The sequence below is a fragment of the Suillus subaureus genome, assembly GCF_016647635.1.
Source record: "Suillus subaureus strain MN1 chromosome Unknown BJ212scaffold_30, whole genome shotgun sequence".
In the NCBI taxonomy this organism is placed as follows: domain Eukaryota; kingdom Fungi; phylum Basidiomycota; class Agaricomycetes; order Boletales; family Suillaceae; genus Suillus; species Suillus subaureus.
Window position 1 is genome coordinate 14,535 of NW_024538586.1, and position 15,541 is coordinate 30,075.

The following is a 15,541-nucleotide window of genomic DNA, read 5'->3' on the forward strand; positions in this document are numbered from 1 at the left end:
GATGCAGCCGTCTTTGCATGTCTAACAACGACATTCTACGCCGTAGCGAGGCTAGGAGAATTTACAGTGAACGCAATCAAAGAATTCGACCCAAAGAAACACGTTATGAGAGCAGGAGTATCAAACTCCACAGACCGCAATGGCCTTCAGGTCACCAAATTCCGCCTACCAAGGACCAAGTGTTCCCCAATCAAAGGGGAAGAAGCATACTGGGCAGCACAGGAAGGCCCATCTGACCCTAGCGGAGCCCTAGGCGCGTCAATCCAGCCAACAGAGATGTGCATCTATTTGCGTGGAAACACACAAAAGGAATGCGGCCACTGTCCAAAAAAGAGCTGATGAAGAGAGTTTCAATAGCAGCGAAAGCTGCGAACTTACCTGACCTGAAGGGACACGGCTTAAGAATTGGGGGGACCCTAGAATATCTCCTGTGTGGAGTGCCATTTGATGTCGTCAAAGCTATGGGAAGATGGTCAAGCAAAGCCTTTACAATCTATTTGCAAGACCATGCAACTATACTCGCACCTTACATTCAAGCATCACCAGCGCTAGAGCCTTTCACACGCTACACAATCCCCCCAATCCGTTAAGAAGCGAGAGTGAGTCCATCTCCTAATCCTAGGGGCATCAACCTTCGCTGCATGCATCGTTGTACTCCTAATTTATGGGAACACAGCTCACCTTTTTGCGCCATAGGTACGAAACTATGTTTCGAGCTGGAAAGCCCTTCAGGCTTTTGCCCAATAACTCAACACCCTAGAGTATTGTCACCAAAACAATAAGCATCATAACAGAAACCTTTTTCATTAGCAATCACCAAGTTTACAATTCCTAAATCGAAGGCGAGCTTCGAAAGCGCATAGAAGTTTCTTTAGGTTCAAGGCATAGAAGTGAATATCGCCTTCATGAATACAACAATCCGATACTTTGTCTGACAACTCCTTCATTACAACAGGAAATATATCAATTATATTGGCAACAACAAAAAAATCCAGCATCTGTTGATCTTCATGAGCATAGTGTTCTGTTGGGTATTCAGTGAACTGTTGAATGGCGTATTCCAGGACCAAGATTTCATGATGAATGCCAGTATGGAAGCCTTCAAAGATGATATCACAACACAATTCAACAAGATGCCAGTGAGTCACTGTGACGCTCTATTGAGAAGCATCTTTACTACTCAAGAGGGTGAGCAGCCTGCATTCTATAGGCAAATGATTACTGATACATTGCCTAGTAGGGGTAGTAGCAACCTAGGGCAGTGACTATGCCTTACTTACACTGGAACAGGTTCACACCATTGGACCAAAACTTCAACTACACATTTGTGTCAAAGACATTGCCACTGTGATTGCTCTTCTAGTACTATTAGTTACCACCAGTTCATGTATCCTACATATCGTGCATCAAAGCAACACTTTTTCACTATAAATATTCAAACTAATACATACATACACAATAAATCATAAGAACACCCTTTGAGCTTTGTGCACTCATCTTCATCTGAGGTCCTTGAAGAGCAGGGAAGAAACGGGAGTGGATGAGGGATGGTTTGGGGTATTTGAGTTTCTGTGCAACATCATGCAAGAGTTGGAAGTAAGGGTCCTGGTCTATCATGCAGGGGAAGTGCTAATTAGATAAAGTGGTGCATTATCCAGTTGAGCATGAATGACTCACCAAAAAATGTCTTCTGCTGATCCAACCCAAGCTCACAGGAAAGTATGATCTTGGATCTCGATCAGCTATATCTGAAGCTTCCACCTAGGATGTCCAGTTATGAGCAGTTCTCCATTGGGAGAGATTGTGGCACATTCAACCCCCTCAGTATGGCTACCTGATCAAGTGCCTGTCCACTGTCCAGTGGGTGCTGGTGTCTTTGGAGGCAGTTTAGCCACCTTGACTAATGCTCATACGGTTGACCTTGCTCAAGGTCAGCACAATGGTTGGACATAATGACAAAATACTTAGTGAGTCATGGACACTGTCTCTACTCACGACATCTAAGATGCTGGATACCAGCTTCCAAGATTGAGGACTCGGAATACCAAGGAAAAAGGCTTGGGGTTGGAAGAACAAAAAGTGACACCAGCAGGATTTGAACCGGTGCACATGAAACTTGAACCATCAGAGATCATTATGCCTCATCAATTTCTCGAACCATTCAAGAAGTTCTGCATCAACTCTTCACGTCCCAGACTGGACAGATCATTATAGTCGACCACAAGTTGCTTGCTGTCAGCGGAGACTGAGCCCTGCACATCCCATAGCATGACCAGATGCTCATGTGCCTTGAGGGATGATAGTGGGTTGGGAGTTGGACATCTAACAAGGTCCAACTCTGATTAAGCTCAGCTAGATGTCAAGTGCTAAGCTAACTTGAAACTGTTGGTGACAGTGCAATTCAAAGTATGTCTTCTCAGCTCCCTCCACATTGGTTCACCTCCCAATTGGGGTTCTATCTCCATCAAGGGTCCTCATCACATTATGTATGGTTAAACAGTATGGTAAGTATTATCAACTCTCTCATCATTCCTAAAACTTGTCATTGACAACTCGCATATGTTCTGGTTGTTGAGTCAAATTCAGTTAGCCCCAGGTACACAATATGTATACTAATCTTGATTTTGATTAGCAGCACTCCAGCCTTCATCTAAAAGTCAGATGATGGTAAGTGAAGTTTTTGCCAGGCTTTCAAGTTGGTGCCCAGCACCCCCAGGATGGTCAACTCAATTCTCTCTGCTTGTCAATGCACCTGGGTGCAAACTGCTGCATTTCTCCTCAGCATTCATCCAGAACTACCAAATACTAATGAAGGAGGGGCCAACAACCGTGTGCACATGCAGTTCAGCATTTTTACAAAGGAATTGATGAAGAGTCATCTACTATTCAATGGTACCATGCCGCCCTGCTTGAAAAAAGTGAGTGAAGTACATCCATCTCAGGTGTGATGGGATGCTCATGTCATGTCACACTAGTCAAATTCAAAGTTCCTCTCCATACTATGGATATCAATCAATCGACCACATATGTGGGCCAGTCTTATTCTGAGTCCAATTGCCGCCTGGACATATTTGACACAATCAGGGCAATGATGAATGTACCAAAGGCATACCAGCACTTAGGCTGGCGCCTGTCTACTGCCCGCCACATCGACCCACTCCATTGACTTTTAACTTCACTTGATATCAATAGCGCCTTCAAAGCTGCAAGGGCGGAACAGAGCTCTGGTAGGAAAAATAAGAGAGTTGCCATTGAAGTTGTTAATACTGTATGTTTTTGATCATTGTGAGTGGTACGATGGATGAATAACTTCTTGCAGGTCAAAGATTCAAAGCAAACCAGGCGAAAGATGGTTGTATCCTCTTCAGGCAAGCAGAGCTTGTCATCGCTTTTACCATACACAAAGGAGTTAGAGAAAGTCAAGAGTAAGTTATGCTGCTCCAACCATCAACTCAGAGAGAACACATTCTGTTGGGTCGATTTATTGAAGCCCAATGCTCCACACTATCCACTGTGTGCCCAGGACCTGCAGGAATGGGCTAGATATCTGGTATGTGCCTATTTGCTGCAAGGGTACGACATGATGCTTATGGATGGCAGCTTGAAACTGGAGATCTGGACAACACCTGCATCATCCTACCCACCACGTGCTATTTTGATGAAGTTCAAAGAACATGTATGGAGCAGACTACATCGCCGCTTCAGAGGGTGCCCACTGAAATGATATCACTGATCATTCATAACCATATTCACCTCTCATCCTCTGCCAATAACATCTCTGATGGAATGCTCACTGGAGAACAGGGAGAAGGCCATAGGATGGTGGATCCTCAACCACTCAAGAGGACATTCGTGTTCTATATGGAGAGTGACAAAGAGTCTGACAATGAGGAGCTGCCATCAGCATATCAAGGACATTCTTGCCAATGTTCACTCACGCTATCCTGCCTTGAACTTCCCCCAATATGCCGATAAACTGAAGGATTGTGGTATACTATATCTACCAACCACAGCTCATTTCGGTATCAGATTCTACGAGGAGAAAGTTGGGATGCCAGAGGGTGCTGCATACACCTTTCAGAGCTGTGTCTCCAAAACATACATAAATGCCAAACTTGTGAAAGGAGAAGAAAGGTTAAAGGTAAGAAGAAAGCATGAGCCCAGCTTGGCAATGAGGATGAAGAGAACATCCCCCCTAGCCTCTGATCAATAACTCTTACCTTACTTTCAATTCATTTAGAATCTCATAATATTCCGGCTTATAATTTGTAACATTGTTTCTTAAGTGGCATTGTTGTACAAGATGGAAGCACATCCGCTGTCCCTGCCATATCATTGACAAACTGTATCAGATGGTCTCTTGTGGAGGCCAGCAACAGGGAGCTTGGCGATGAAGTTGTCATGTTTCAATGAGGCTGAGGAAGGATGAGGGAAGTGATGTTGAGTTGGGTGTAACAAAGAAGCACTCTTGTGAAATACCACCAACTGATTAAAGAGTCAATTGTGTGGGTGCAAGCCTGAGTATGAGGCAGGACTCACCAGTACTCACCCCCAGTCATGTCATTGAGGGTGTCAATGAACAAAATAGCCCACCTGTGCTTGATCATGTGACTCTCCCTGGCCCTGCTGTAGCTTTCTTTGCACTTATTCAACAGCCATGGCTACCCAAATTGCATCTTTCTCACAACCCACCCAGATACCCACCCTCAACGGACCACAATGCTCCCATGGGTGTTGCAAAAGAAATCTCAGAGTCTGTGGTGTGAAGAAGTAATTGGTACTAGGTGGTTAGCAACTAGCACTACTTATCCTAAGAGGCACGAGTTAATGGATCGGCCTGAGAGGACTGCTATTGAAGCACTACCTTCAATTATGTGTGAGGGAAGTAAGTGAGCAAAGGAGTTATAACCTATGTCAGCCTAAAAAACTAGAACATGGACCATATGTATACCTTTGAATTTCTATGCCAAAGAATCGACCATGAGTGCGGGCAAAAATTGACTGATGTTAGTATCACAAGAGCGGGATGAACCATTGGAAGATACGTGCAAGTGTATTGGATGTCAGATGCCGGTGCAGCAGATGTAACGTGCACAAAATCAACTGCGCTCTATGGAGCAGCCAGTTGCAAGGGATATAGTGTGAGTGAAGAACAGCGCTAAACTACCAGTCGCAGGTTGGGTATTCTTGCAAGAGCTTAAGGGTAAGATCCTAGTGGTACAGAACTTCAGAGTGGTTGAATTGCACAGGATTGTCAAGAAAGAGCAAAATAGATGGATTGTGCAAGGTCTACAAAAATAACATGAGAACGACTCTCCTATAGAGCTGAGTCCAGGGGAAAGGGAACTACTCAATTGTATGTACTGCGGTCGTTTATATCGTAGCACGTGAATGTCCGGAGTGTGTAGGTGAGAATTGTAGCATAGTTAGTGAGCGCATGATGAGTCTATAGGTAATAAGACATCATGTGCTGTGGAACATGAGTAGATGTGTAATAAGACCTGCAGCTTGTTTAGCAATGACATTTGGGAAAAATAACACACCAGTGGAGATAGGTGGACATGGATAGGACATGGGAGGGCGGATTCCTAGGACCTGGACCGGAGTAAGAGCAGATGGGTCAATATATATGGATTTAATGATCTGCACTTTATCTCCTTTCCTGAAGGTGAGAAGAACCGTGCTATTGATCATATGTGCACTAGCGCCAGTATGATCATCACAGTGGAATGAATTATGATGGCAAAGGTGTGACTTCATTTCTTAATAGTTAGATTTGACAGAATTGATTCCTCCAGGCAAGAGGGTCTTCTGGCATTTGTTGGTGCATGTTTTTGGTGAAGCTGCTGAGCAGCATTACATTTGCCACCTATGCCTTGGCCCCCCAACTGATGATTTCTTCTATGAGATGGCTATTAAGGACAGGTAATTGGTCACAACTAATACTGTAATAGTCAGGTACTGACTTCAGCAGAGCTGTTACCAATGCAGACTACCTCGCTCTGGAGAAGCCTTCAGATAGTGCTATCAAGGACAAGCAGAAATTTGAATGCCTCATAGCTGTCAAAAGAGGATCTACTGGAAATGTTCAGCATATGTTCTTCAACATTTCTAAAATGCCCACCCATCTAATACCACTATAGTGAAATAAACACAGGCACTTGATTGACTTGGAGACCAAAATTCCAGATGGCACCTCCACCACTATTTATTGTTGTGAGCTAATGGTCAATCTCTGTATTGGTCCTCGTATACCACACACTGGCAAGATCAAGGCATTCATGGTCATTGAGGCAAATATATACCCAGAATTTGCTCAATATCACTTTGACCAAGCCCTTGTAGAACTCTGCATCATATTTCCTAGGTGATGCAACAAATGGCTCATTGCAATGAATCCATGGTATCTCATTCCCAGATAAAAAGCAGTTGACTGAATACAAAGCATTCTTGGTCAAAGCTGCAAAACGGGATCACTGCAAGATCGCTCAGGCCCAACAAGAATCATTCTTCTTTAATGACCTCAGTCCTGGAAGTTGCTTCTTCTTCCCTCATGGTACTTGAATCTATAACACTCTAATTGAGTTGATGAAGGTGTGCTCCCCTGACTCCAGATTTGTTTCTTTTCTATCATATGATATGCTCTGAGTCTGTTTCTCTGGAACATAGTAGGTGATCTCAGCAGAACATGAGCCTAAGGGAGTCGAGGACCTTGAATCTCATCATCACATGTTCAGATCAGTCATCCTGCCCTTCTTGGACTATCCCCAAAAGGCCTCAAGACACGCCCAGAATGGCTTGGTGGAAAGAACTGTCAATTAGCAAACAGCAGGTTCCTGGGACTACCCACAAAAGGGTTGGGATTTATGCAAATTATACTAATGATATATTCTTCAGGATTGAGCACCAGGGTATATAAAATGGTATCACAGGCTCTTTCACTACTCATCCACCTTTCCACACCCCTTCCACATCTCCTTCTCCTTGATTCTTTGCTACCTCCTCTATGTCAGCATCTGGGCATGACTTAGGCAACTCTCAATCTCAGGATGTCTCTCTGTGTGTACAAACTTCCCCACATGCTAGGGTGAAGCGAAAAATTGCTACCCTCATGGAGGATATCGAAATCTTGAAGCAGGATAAGGTGAGTAAAAACAGGTGTGTACATTCTCGACTTCTCTGGCAATTTTCAGTTGCCTCATTCAAATGTCACAGGAAAACAACTTACTACGTCTCACAGGGACGCTGTGATTCGTCATATGGTTATCCTATATACTCCTATAGAAGACCTTGTCACTGAAAACGACCAGCATTGTGAAGAGACAGATAACGCCTCCACTGCAGAGTAAGTATCCATTTTGATATGACATTGTGCTTGTTGACAAAAAGAGACAGTCAGGACCGCCTTCAACATGGCTATGTTGAACTCATGAAGGTACTGCTGTGGTTTCACGAGAAGCTAGCAAGTATTGACCATGAGGAGTCAGAGGACATGCTTAAAAAGGTTGCCCTTTACTTGTCACACCTCTTTTTTTTCTCATTTTCAATGTAGCTCAAGTGAGGTGTGGACTCAGCTTGTGGCAATGACACAGGAACTCTAAAAGACCTCATAGCTATGTGGGTGAATGTGGAGTATAGTCCAACCCTGCTCATTAGGCCTAGCAACAAGCACCACTGAGGTTTTGTAAGTGATGCATGTGGTAAACTACTCTGCCCAGTGGAATGGCACTGGGAGGATGCACTGTAAGTGATGATTCTTGTTGCTCACATGTTGCCTAATGTTTTTTCTAGTGTCAAGGCTGGCATTCATGATCACACCACTGATTTCATTGTATCAGAGAACTTGTGGCCATTGTTCATGTATGAAAATTATGTAGCAGACACCAAGAATCTGGAGCATGGTCTGATGAAGTCAAAACTATTGCTTATGGTGAGCAACCTGAATTTTTAACTGATTCATAGTTCATTGCATTGCAGGGGTTCAAGGCAATATTTACATCTCCCTCCTTAGCCAATGAAGTGGATGGCGAAGGTGATTGCACTGACATTCTTGAGAACAACCGACATGCCCAATGATGATCAGACCAAGCTAAGGTAAAAACTTGTGTTGCCTCCATCATAGGTATGTGAAAGGTGACTCCTTGTGCAATTGCATACACTGCTTGCCAGGTTAGCAGTAACCCTTCCCTCTAACTGTGAAGCTGAAATCTGTAGATCTGATTTGCACTTTCCTCCATCACCTCCTGGCATGCTGTGGACAGAGACTTTAACTATCAACTTTTCTGGCACAATATCATAGATTTCTTTGAGGATGCCCCAGGTCCAGCTGCACAAGCCAGGGTGAAGGAGCTGCTCAAGTGGTGGACCAGGTAAATCATTAATTGTCAGCAACTTGCCCTGATCACTCTCCTTCCCTGCACAGAAAAGTCTTTGGAAGAAACCATTGGCAGGACTTGACACTGGACATCATTTCAAAAATGTCCATCAGTGCTCTTGCTGTCTAGAGACAGCAGATGGAGGATGCCATATTTGACTCTGACTAGTTACTTCTCTTTTTCACTTGCTTGTTAAATGCCATATATTCTCTCTTAGATAGTTCATTCCTACACAGTAAATTTACACCTCTGCTGCTAATGTTACCATGCTCTGTCATTTTGATGACACAAAATTTTACAATTGAATGCTATGATCATTTGACAAACTAAAGATACATAAGTTGATATGTTTTATGGCGGTCCAAGGCATCCCTGATCTGGAGATGAGATGAATACATTAAGATGTGATCTGTTAATGAGTTCCTTTTGCCATTTAGTATGACAAGTTAATCATTGTATGTGACACTGTCAAATACAGATATTCTCAAGCCCAGATGGGAGATTAGGTGACACCGACTTTCCTTATTCTTGTATCTCCAGAAGGGCTGTTTTCCCTGGCTTACAGGAGTTTATCATCCCCATTCATGAGAATGACCAGGCTATTATCGTGACAATGAAACAGTTGAGCGTTGAATTCTACTGTAAGTTGACTTTGGAATCAGACCGGATGACACATGATAATTATGCTCAGGCTGTCTTCACATATCTGTGATGCAGCTCAGTAACTCACAATACCATCAGGACAGTTCATGAACTTTGTATCTTTGATCTTCCCACTACATGCAGGAAAGAAAGTTCGTTGTGGTGATCTCCGCCTTATTCTAGCATTCACACTAACAGCACTGTTCAAGTCTGATGGTATGAATCCGAGAGATCCAGCAGTATCATCATGATGTCTGTATTTTCTGGTCTTAGCACTAATGACAGGACATAGAGTTTTTGCTTTGGAAAACTTGCAGGAAATACATTGGACAGTGAGTGAAGTACTGAGCTGATCTATGGCTTATTACCGTCAAGTACTGAGTCAAGGCAATTTAACATAAACATACAGTGCCTGCACAAGATGATGACATCTTTTGATGGTATCCAAAGTGGGATACAACTCCCAGTCATTCAATATCTAGGGAGGATGGCATCGAAACTGCAAGCAGGAAATGAATGAATTGTCAGCCACACAGTGAGCATGTCAACACTCTCTGGAATGCACATGCTATTATCACTCATTGAAAAATTGTCCCATTAATGACAAACACTAATCATTCCAAACAGATGTTGTGAAAAGTCAAAGCGAGACAAAAACTGGTTTGTTGCTCACATGTTGAATGCATCTGCTGCTCTGTAAAGGTAACCCTTTTTCGCACGGATCCCCAATTGATGTCTAGCATACAATAGTTCAATATCCTGAACATTATTTTCATCATGGCACTTGTGGTTCACCTGGCTTAAGCACTATCTTCGCAGGTACTTGATGTGTCATTGCTAATCGGGGAACACCTTTTTTCTTTTGCTTGACCTGCAGATTTTTCTTATAGCATTTGAAGTCTAGCACAAACTTAATTCTCAAGCAAGCTAACTGTAAGATTGCTTGTGGCCCAAATGACATGGACACACACCACTGATGACATCACCACAGCATCTTTCATGTTCACACATCGCAACCTCCTTTCTTTTCCCTCTCAATATCTGTTCATATTGAACCTCATGAACCTGCGCCCTTTCATGTTTTCTTAGATCCATTTAAACGAAAGAGATCATTCAGCAAATGTTGCTACTCAGCTGTTGTGCTTCAAAACAGGTGTTTCCTTGAGAATGCCAAACATTTACATGTGGAAGTGGTCAGCAGATATACAGAGATTGTTGGGATGCTCTACTATATATTACTTTAAATAACATTTTCATTTGTTCATTGATTCACTGATGGAAGACTGGGTTCTCCATTTGTTTCTAGTCCAACTAAGCCTCTGTTTCATCCTATGGCAGCTTCTTCCAAACTGACAGATGAAAGTTCCCATTCATATGTAGCCAATGCACTCCCAACATCACCGCAGTGAATGCAGGTGTTTATTTGATGCCCCGCAGGGGGAGATATTGTCTCTAGCACTCAACTTCATTGTCACACTGTGCACCTGAGTCCATAGGCTTCATACATGGTATCTCATTGCACTCTGTGCTAGCCTCAGAGTCTCGGCTTAATTTCAACACCAATCTGCGCCTTCTGACTGCAGCTTGTGGATGGTATAACCCTAATGGCACCTTGTTTAATGGTATCTCAGCTGTCCTCCTCACTATAGCCTACGGCTCATCCTCACTCATTGTATGTCCCTACTCTGGACCCAGGGAGGGTATTGCCATTGCAGGGATGCCTCTCCTCATTTTGGGTGTTGTACTTCTCCAGGTGATTATTGCATTGTCAGTGATGTGGGCTGTCAAAATATTAACATGGAGCTCCTCACCTTTCAACTTGACCGCCGCACTGGTCCACCACATGCAATTGTCCTTTGTTACTTTCCGGTGCATGCGTTGTGTATCTGACCTAGACACGTTTGGAGGTCCAGCGAAGCCATCAGAGATGCAGCCCTCGGCATGGCATGCTTGTTGAAGTCCAAACAATCCGAACAATCTGAAGAGAAAGAGAGTGAGGAAGCCAAAGGATCCGACATGATAGGTACAAGCGAGAGAGAGAGGTCTGAGCGCATGAGGCAGATGGGCCAATAGGCTATGCCCAAATGACATTGGCTTGCGCCCTGCAATATACATATGTCAGAAAACTTCACCTTTGCATTCCTTACTTACCTTCCTATAAAACCAGCACCCATCAGATGTGCACATCTCAGTTCTAGTTGAAACTGAGATGTGAGTACTTGGAAACATGTATGTCAGCATTTACTGACCATAACCATAGCATACCTTGTGTTCTAGGTACTATACACATTAATATGAGTTCTAGTTGAAACTGAGATCATACCTTTGTGTTCTAGCTCCCTCTCCCATTCATTCGCTCACCTGTTCTCACAACAATGCTCACCCTAGCACCCGGAAAGTTGTGATTTTTCTTTGGGTGATCATTGCAGCATGCGCTGGATGGGCCACACTTGTCATGTATATCTGGCACAAGTATGCTGGCAAGAGTTCAGTGTCCCCCAATGCGCTGACCCCACAAACGTGGTTAGTTCATCCCCAATTTGCAGATTGGGAAGGTTAATTTCATTGCGTATGATCATCAGTGAACCAATGAGTCCTTGATATTGTAGCCATGTGTAGTACAGAGGGGTAGAATTTTGCTCCTGCTAAATAATATCATTTATACTATAAGAAATTTGATTTGTAGTTACATAACCTGCAAATCTAGAGTAACACGAGCAGTACATGACGAGGTTATGGTGTTCCTACATTGCAGCCAACGAGGGATGGTAGCTTACTGATGCCAAATATTCTGAGCATTGTCATTTTGCCTTACTCACACTTTGCACTGCAACCTTATCCAAGGCAATCTCGTGGGAGATACCTTTGGCACTCATCAATGAATGTAAAATAATGTGAGATTTCATGACAAAATCCTGACTGGCGGCTGTGAAGACCAACAATGGATGACAGCACACAACTCTCTATCTATTTCATGGTTCTCGCTTTTCATCATATATCATCAGATTCACACTCTTGGATTATGGATATAATTAACACCAAAATGCATGCCACTATGATATCTCTAGCGTCTTGACCATGTCTGAAATAGAAGAAAGGTCTTTGACTTGTGCAAAGATATCATGATCTGAAGCAATTCTCTTGTATTCTCTGCTGCGCTGCTGTGCTAGCAAAAATGCCCCAAAAGGCTGACGAAGGTGAGTAGCCAATTGCAACGCTCGACTGCTCAGCTCTGAATCAACTGACTCTTGTGCTTCAAGGAAACTGCCAGATGACTGCTGTGATGGAGACCCAGGGGCAGACCAGCAACCTTCCTCACTCTCCCTATCACCAGCAATCTCAGGCAGCTCTGCCAAGCCAGACAGCTCCATGAAGTCAGGAAGCTCAAGGAGATGACGATTCCATGGACGAACTAGCAAGAAAGTCTGCATAGTGGGTCATGGTGATGAGAACTGAATCAGCTTGTCCTCCATGGTGATCAGCAGGTCAAGAAGCCCATCAGCCTTAACTTCATATATCTCCTGGTCTTGGGCGCGATTCCATTTGACTGCTGTGACACAAAATGCGATGCAAGGCAGATGTAGTCTGCAGTTCCTGAAACGAGGCGTGCTCAGGTTATCAAGCAGAGTGTAAAGTTTCAGAACCACATCTGCGGCCACTTCATGACGGAGGGAGGATATTGATGCCTGAATGTCATCTTCGGACAGAGATGACATGGTGTATGGTGGAGCTTTGTATGAAGCAATGTTGGCTGGCAGACAGCTATTGAATTCAGACAATTGTCCTACCCAGTCCAGGGCACTGATGTCACCCAACTGAGCTATGACCTCCTGCAAGAGCCTCCCAAGCACCTTTTCTTCTTCTCTCCATAAATGGCAGGCAGGTTGATGCCGAATATACCAAACAATGAGTATGCAATATCTTCCTGACACGTGGTGACACAGGCCAACACCCATTGGAGTTTCTCCTGTGCGAATCTCATCCCAGGACGGAAGGTGATGAGCGCCTGTGTATCTATACCCACCACATCTGCCATCTCCTGCATGATTATGAGGGAATCCTTGTGATTGGGAGAGCGATTGTCAAGATATAACGACCAATCCCTCTGATAAAATAGGACAAAATTTGGGGCCAGAAACTCTTGAACTGTCCATCCTCGCATGTTCCAAGCGCTGCTTGTGAGTGCCCTGGGCTTTGACAAAGGTGGAACATCCAACAGGTAGATGATGGTAAGTGTTGAGTGGTGATACCAGATAAACATGGAGTTCACCGATTGTTGGACCTCGACATTATTAGCCTGGTCAATGCAACAGGTATCCATCCATGTCCAGCGATACCCCATATCATGAGCAGTTTGACAGAATGACTGCAACTTTGGGATGCCACCAACTGGATCCAAGTCATACACTACCTTGTCTTGTATGTCATGCAGCAATGGCTCGTTCCCTTCCCACCTATGCAATAGCATGACATAATGGAAGTATGTTGCCACGACATCTTTGATGCACTCCTTTCAGAGAGAAGGTATTGATCTGTGCCTCGTGATTGCATAAGAGCCCAGTAGAGGTGTTGATGAGATGATGCGGGATGTCATCGAGTTGAGCTTTGATGGTCTCTTGAATGGCTCCTTCTGCTTCAGATGGACTAACGTACTGTTGGCGCAAGCCTAAAAAATGAGTCAACTATGTTGAAGGATCTGCTATTTGGGGCATACTTTGTGTTTGCGTGTCAGAGGCATTTTCCAACTTGGAGAGCATAATTTCGAAGGCCTCGATGGCTTCATCATATTGGTGTGCGCCATGGAGTGCTGCATGCTTCAACTGATGTCCAAAGTAAGATGAGGGGTCGAGTTCGATGACCTGCATATCACCAAAATGAGTGTTGAATATGAAATGGTAACCGTCATCGCACCTTTTCTGCATCAAGGAGTGCATTGTCCCATAACATTTTTCCAGACCTTGCCTTACTACGGTTCGCAAAGATGGTATCAGTTGCCAAATTGAGGTCAATCGCTGCAGAGTAAATTTCGATAGCCCTGTCATAATTACCCATGGCGAGGGCATCTTCTCCAGCCGTAGCACAGAGCACACTGTAATCTTGCTTGAAAGCTAAGTGAGATGAGATCAGGTTGAGAATTATATGCGGTTGACATCACGAAGACTTGCCAGTGGACCAATCAAGGCAGCGTGCTTTCATAGCCTCATCAGCCATATCCATCATATATCATATATCGGTATGCCTTGATGGCTCCTGGAAGTCTACCCACCTGAAGGAGCGCGTGGTACCAATTCTGGTGTGCAGTTTGCCACAAGGACTTGAGGTCCCACCCAAATAACTAGAAAAAGCATAGTAGGGTGTGAGAAATCAATTTCCAGTTGCATTGCAATCAACCTACCACCACAAAGACATTGTTAGAGCGAACTAGGATAGGTGCGACAACAGGTACTCAATAAGAGTAACGCCTGAGGCCGAATCAAGGCCTTACAAATGTAAGGTTCTTAAGACAAGTCAGAGAGAGTGTCTCTGGCTTGAATATCGGTTATCAGACGACTTAGGATTGGGGGTCCTAAGCGAAGGATAGTTCTGGTTAAAACCTAGTAGATTAAAGTGAAGATCTATCTAAGTACATGACCAGATTTATATAAGTGTAGGTCCTTTAGGGCTGGTACGTATATGTCATCGATCGAGTCAGAGATAAGCATATACGACATCATCAGTCGAGTCAGAGATAAGGGAATGAGTCATCTAGCGACGGCATGTGGCGATCGTGATGTAATACAAAAATAGGAAAAATGGTTAGTCTAATGATGGCACTGCAGGGTGCAGTCATGATGTATTACATAGGCGAGAGAACGAGAAAGAAGATAGGGGGTAACCATGATTGTAACAGACATCATATTTAGAATGGATGGCTGACATAGATGAGAAACTAATAATGTTGACAGCGGAAGTGGAGTGGTCAGCAGCCTCGTTGTGATGTGCATTGCCTAATAAGCCTCTGAGTTCGCAGTTCAACTTGAGCAAGAACTCACCTGTAACCTTGTCTGCAATGTCCAATTTCTCAGACACGCGTGCTCATTTGTTTTCGGGGCCTGGCTCAGAGGAGGCATCCAAACGGCGCAGTTGATCGTTTCCACCTATAACTTCCATGGGCTCAGGAGCTTCATCGACATTTTCCATGATGCCCTTCCTTGATCTGATGGTCAAATGAGCGATGCAGACACCAAATGAGCATATAGACAGATGTTTTGAAGAAGTTTGCTTTTGCTTGTTCCTTTCCTTTCTCCGCCGCATCTGCTTGCTTTGCGACGAGTGTGGCATCAATCTTGGGTCGAGTTAGAATGTTAATATCATATTCTTCCAAAGTCACAAACCTCAGTGGCGACCAACTGTCAAACAGCGTACCAAGAGACTGTGATATCTTTGGCGCGCTTGCTGTCGTAAGTAACAAAAACATCGATTGGACTATGTGAACATGAATGTCATCAGGCAACAAGGGGATGCGTTGTGCAGAACTCACAGAT

General features: G+C 44.0%; 6 protein-coding genes across 6 annotated transcripts; 5 read left to right on the forward strand and 1 right to left on the reverse strand.

Moving 5' to 3' along the window:
• Positions 1-2,408: 2,408 nt before the first annotated feature.
• BJ212DRAFT_1302029 (uncharacterized protein) lies at positions 2,409-4,285 on the forward strand (the record flags this gene model as incomplete). Its single annotated transcript, XM_041333208.1, has 9 exons — positions 2,409-2,504; positions 2,644-2,667; positions 2,688-2,918; positions 3,204-3,285; positions 3,320-3,425; positions 3,457-3,550; positions 3,601-3,928; positions 4,014-4,141; positions 4,241-4,285. 9 exons carry the CDS (start codon positions 2,409-2,411, stop codon positions 4,283-4,285), a joined length of 1,134 nt encoding a protein of 377 aa, XP_041189768.1.
• A 434-nt stretch (positions 4,286-4,719) lies between these two features.
• BJ212DRAFT_1302030 (uncharacterized protein) lies at positions 4,720-6,143 on the forward strand (the record flags this gene model as incomplete). Its single annotated transcript, XM_041333209.1, has 8 exons — positions 4,720-4,885; positions 5,177-5,287; positions 5,324-5,356; positions 5,409-5,425; positions 5,556-5,605; positions 5,726-5,748; positions 5,799-5,925; positions 5,975-6,143. The coding sequence occupies 8 exons, from the start codon at positions 4,720-4,722 to the stop codon at positions 6,141-6,143; spliced, it is 696 nt and encodes a 231-aa protein (XP_041189769.1).
• Positions 6,144-7,006: 863 nt separating this feature from the next.
• BJ212DRAFT_1483785 (uncharacterized protein) lies at positions 7,007-7,561 on the forward strand (the record flags this gene model as incomplete). Its single annotated transcript, XM_041340675.1, has 4 exons — positions 7,007-7,144; positions 7,194-7,345; positions 7,396-7,504; positions 7,553-7,561. The coding sequence occupies 4 exons, from the start codon at positions 7,007-7,009 to the stop codon at positions 7,559-7,561; spliced, it is 408 nt and encodes a 135-aa protein (XP_041189770.1).
• A 117-nt stretch (positions 7,562-7,678) lies between these two features.
• On the forward strand, positions 7,679-8,076 carry BJ212DRAFT_1278052 (uncharacterized protein; the record flags this gene model as incomplete). Its single annotated transcript, XM_041331406.1, has 3 exons — positions 7,679-7,743; positions 7,792-7,930; positions 7,978-8,076. Coding segments are annotated over 3 exons (303 nt in total), but the record flags the coding sequence as incomplete, so codon positions are not given.
• A 144-nt stretch (positions 8,077-8,220) lies between these two features.
• On the forward strand, positions 8,221-8,504 carry BJ212DRAFT_1278180 (uncharacterized protein; the record flags this gene model as incomplete). The annotated part of the gene is made up of 2 exons (XM_041331415.1): positions 8,221-8,369; positions 8,423-8,504. Coding segments are annotated over 2 exons (231 nt in total), but the record flags the coding sequence as incomplete, so codon positions are not given.
• A 3,566-nt stretch (positions 8,505-12,070) lies between these two features.
• BJ212DRAFT_1483786 (uncharacterized protein) lies at positions 12,071-14,069 on the reverse strand (the record flags this gene model as incomplete). Its single annotated transcript, XM_041340676.1, has 6 exons — positions 12,071-12,442; positions 12,527-12,818; positions 12,869-13,314; positions 13,526-13,683; positions 13,732-13,876; positions 13,929-14,069. 6 exons carry the CDS (start codon positions 14,067-14,069, stop codon positions 12,071-12,073), a joined length of 1,554 nt encoding a protein of 517 aa, XP_041189773.1.
• Between the last annotated feature and the right edge of the window lie 1,472 nt (positions 14,070-15,541).